The sequence below is a fragment of the Eurosta solidaginis genome, chromosome 5 (assembly GCF_040869045.1).
Source record: "Eurosta solidaginis isolate ZX-2024a chromosome 5, ASM4086904v1, whole genome shotgun sequence".
NCBI classification, from domain to species: Eukaryota; Metazoa; Arthropoda; class Insecta; order Diptera; family Tephritidae; genus Eurosta; species Eurosta solidaginis.
Genome location: NC_090323.1, coordinates 64,933,179 through 64,937,128, shown reverse-complemented (window position 1 = coordinate 64,937,128; position 3,950 = coordinate 64,933,179). Strand labels below are relative to the sequence as shown.

The following is a 3,950-nucleotide window of genomic DNA, read 5'->3' as shown; positions in this document are numbered from 1 at the left end:
GCAAAAAATGAAATAATTACACCTTCAAAAACTGTGTCGTCTATTTTGCAAACAAAAATAAACACAAACTTTTGCCGCAATGTGTCGCTCGATTGCCGCTTAATGTGAATTGCCAAAATATGTCGCTCTGTGAGGCGCCGCTGCCGTTACGTGTCGCGCAGCGTAATGTGCGCGTCCTTAAAGCGCTCTATGTATATTGGGCTTAGAAAATGTGCTTGGTATGAATCTCATATCCGCTTCCACATTGCAACCCTGTTCATGAACCAAGCCAAATGCGGACATTTTGTTTTTCATTCAACAGCAAGCAAAAGTATTATACACACCCGATTCAATCGATTAAAGCCATTCACGACAGCAGCAGTACCAAGTGAAAAACCAAGTCGCCTACAAAGTGAAAAAGTCGCATATTTGTCCACATATTAAGTAAGAGTATTCCAAAGTAATTAGAAATGGGCGATCAGCGAGGCACTCGTGTGTATGTTGGCAATTTAACCGATAAAGTGAAGAAAGATGATTTGGAAGGAGAATTCACAAAATATGGCAAGTTAAATTCCGTTTGGATTGCTTTTAATCCCCCAGGTTTTGCTTTTGTGGAATTCGAACATCGTGACGATGCCGAAAAGGCTTGTGACGTACTTAATGGGTCAGAACTCCTGGGCTCACAGTTGCGGGTAGAAATCTCCAAAGGCCGGCCACGTCAAGGACGTCGTGGTAGTGGCGATCGAGGCCGTCGTGATTTCGGTCGCCGAAGTAATAGTGGTGGTGGCGGTGGAGGTAGATATGGCCAACGTGGTTCCGGCGGCGGTGGTGGTGGCGGAGGACGTTACAACGACCGAGGCTACTCAGGCGGCGGTGGTGGTGGTGGTCGCCAGAGTGGAGGTTACGGTAGCCGCGACGGTGGTGGTGGTGGTGGCTTCAATCGGCGCGACGTTTATGGCGGCAGCGGTGGGCGCGACGGTGGACGCTCGTTCGGTGGCGGCGGTGGCTATGGAGGTGGCGGACGCAGTGGTGGCAGCAGTGGAGGTGGAGGACGGTTCAGATCGCGTTCACCACTCGGTCATCGCTTTTGAATCGAGGAGTAAAAGTATGACAAAAAATATATTAGTAGATACATATTGTGTTTAAGGTAGCTTGAGGAGTTTGTTGGGACTCGCGTATGTGAGATTCGACGCAATTTTTAACTTTGTAGGAGATTACTAGTAATGCAGTAATAATTCTGAGAATATTTAAAAAGTTTAAAAACTGCAGTTCGTTTTAGAAGTGTAAGGGATTACTATAATAGAGAAAAACACATCATCATGTGTTACACAAAACAAAACAAAATTTATAAATTGATATAAGTAAATGTTAAACAACTAGCGATCAAGACTTCGATGATAATCACGATTATAAAATGTTAAAAATGTCAACCGCTACTAAAAATTTAACGATTATCTGTATACGTATTATAATTCGAGACAAGTTACTACGCAAAAAAACAAGAGATTCAAACTTATAAATAAAATAACTTCAACATTTATGTATACATACGTAACAGTATTCGTAAACATAAACTGGATATATAATTGCGTTTTCTTCGAATTTTCGTTTTATAAAAACCTTGTATTTGTCGCTAATCTTATCCACACAAACATTTCAACTACGACATACGACGTATTTTTATTCTACACCTCAAATCCACGCCTTTCATGTTCACTCGCGTGTACACATTCAAAATCAATCGGTCGAATTTGCTACGTTTCGCAATTCTTTTCATATCTACGCAGACGGAATAAGGACCAAACTTCGAAAATTCCTTTCAACGTCCTACGCTTTCATTATTTCAAAACGGCTGAGTAAGTTAGCGCAAATTATCAATCAGTAGCCAAATCATATTTCCTGCGATTTTGAAAAGAACCTTCAAATGCACTTCGTTTGTATAGTGTATGACTACTATTCAACAATTTTCAAGCTCAGTTCTCCGCCTTTTATATTCGTTTGCCACCATTGCGTCGCACATTTCCGATTTTCATTGTCATCGAACAGTAGCCTAAAGCAAGAATCCGCTAAACAAATCGTACTATGGTATCTTTCGTTATAAAGCGCGTCCAACTATCTTCTATCTATGCATACATATATATCTTCGTCTGCGATTCCATAAAAAGTATTGAATTCTTCGCATACACAATTGAAAAAAATTATATGCTCCGTGTTTGCCAATATATAATCCCCCGGTTCTCCTACGTAAACAACGCCGTAAATATTTTGTGTTCAATATTTGATATGCGTTCATTGCAAGTGGGTCAAATGCCGCTTGCAGCCCCAAAAGCACTATGCCAGCTTCCACAATGACGAATACACCCAACCCCTGACTACAATGCATTAACCAATTTATTTGATGACGGACAGAACACGACTAATTGTCTTCCTAATACTATGACTTCAATTTCACTTTTCCATTTTCAGCGACAAGTTTATAATTATGAGCTCAATGAAAGCAAAAAGTAAGTATTAAGCCCACTTGCAGGACAGCGAGATAACTTTTTAACTCGGAGGTAATTTTAAAGAAATATATTAGTTTACATCTAAGTTAATTGTTCGTTCTGCAATTGGGCTTTAGATGTAAAAAAAAAATAGATTCTATAGTCATATTTTGGCAATTCACAAGGTCTTTTATTGGGTTGTGGAACATATTTTTAAACTCGTTGAGTTTTTGTTGTATTCAAATACATCTGTAAGATAAAACCATTTTTTAAAATTTGTTACAAAAATTAATATTCTTGACAAATCTAGAGCACACCCGATGTATAGACCTGCAGAATTGAATGTTTTTTTTTTTTTTAAATTGTATATGAGAAGGAACAAAACATTGTTAAAAATCATACCACATATGTTGTGAATTGTTTTTACTTAAAAATATGTTTTTGAGCTATTTCTGAGATTGCAAGTGAATCGAATAAGGTAAAGATATTGCAGTTTAATTGTTAACAGATGTGAATTTATATTATATTTAAATTTTTATAAGAAAATTACCCTGAACATTTTTTTAAATACATCTGTACAATAAAGGTGAAGTAGAGTCGTACAGAAGATCGTTAGTTTAATTCACAAAGGCCCAACCAACAGATTTTTTAAAACTGCGTTTTTCGTAGATTCTGATATAGGATATTGTAATACACACTCGGTAAAAAATTTAATTTATAGGAGCCAATAAAAACGGAGGCAGCCGGTTCTATGTACCGGCGCGACCGGGATTTTTCCCGACCAAAAGCTCTCATTTCAGTGTAACCCCATCTCATTTGTTGCGTCCCTCCCACAAATTGTCATCCTCCCAACAGCTCCTTGTAGCGGGACTGCCCATACTCTTCTGCCCCGGGAAGGTATGGAATCCAATCCGGGTCCGTCTCCTGACCGCGGTCCTGAGAAATTGTTTTGCTGCGTCTGCCGGAAAAGAATCTTGTTAGGACGGTCATACTCTTGTCAGTGTTTCGTGCAAGGGATGATTGCATCGGGCAGGTTCTGGGCTAGATCCCAAAACCCGACGTCCACGTAATGCAGCTCTTGCCTTACATGGTGACACTTTCATAGATTTTCTGGTCCCGCGACGGAATCCTCCCGACGGGCTTCTTTGCGCCATTTTGCTAGGCCGCAAACCCAAATACACCCAGGGACGTCCAGTCCCAGGGCCACAACAACAATTGCGTCCTAGCCTTTCACAACCCAGACGTAGTCACCCGTCACTTACTCCCAGAGTGACGACGTTTCCCCCCCCCCATGCACTTCAGAATTGTGCAGTTAATCTGTAATGGCTTAACTGGGAAGATTTATTTATTTATTTATTACGGCTTAAAGCCTAATTCAAGATACAAATAGTACTATTCTCCATTACAGTTTAACTGCAGAATTCTGAAGTGCATAGGGGGAGACGTAGTCACTCTGAAAGTAAGTGACGGGTGACTACGCCTGGGTTG

General features: G+C 40.2%; 1 protein-coding gene across 1 annotated transcript; it reads left to right on the top strand.

Annotated features, from left to right (window-relative positions):
* The first annotated feature begins 249 nt into the window (after positions 1-249).
* Positions 250-3,069, top strand: Rsf1 (Repressor splicing factor 1). Its single transcript, XM_067791797.1, has one exon. The coding sequence runs from the start codon at positions 450-452 to the stop codon at positions 1,068-1,070; it is 621 nt and encodes a 206-aa protein (XP_067647898.1). The 5' UTR covers positions 250-449; the 3' UTR covers positions 1,071-3,069.
* Positions 3,070-3,950: the final 881 nt, after the last annotated feature.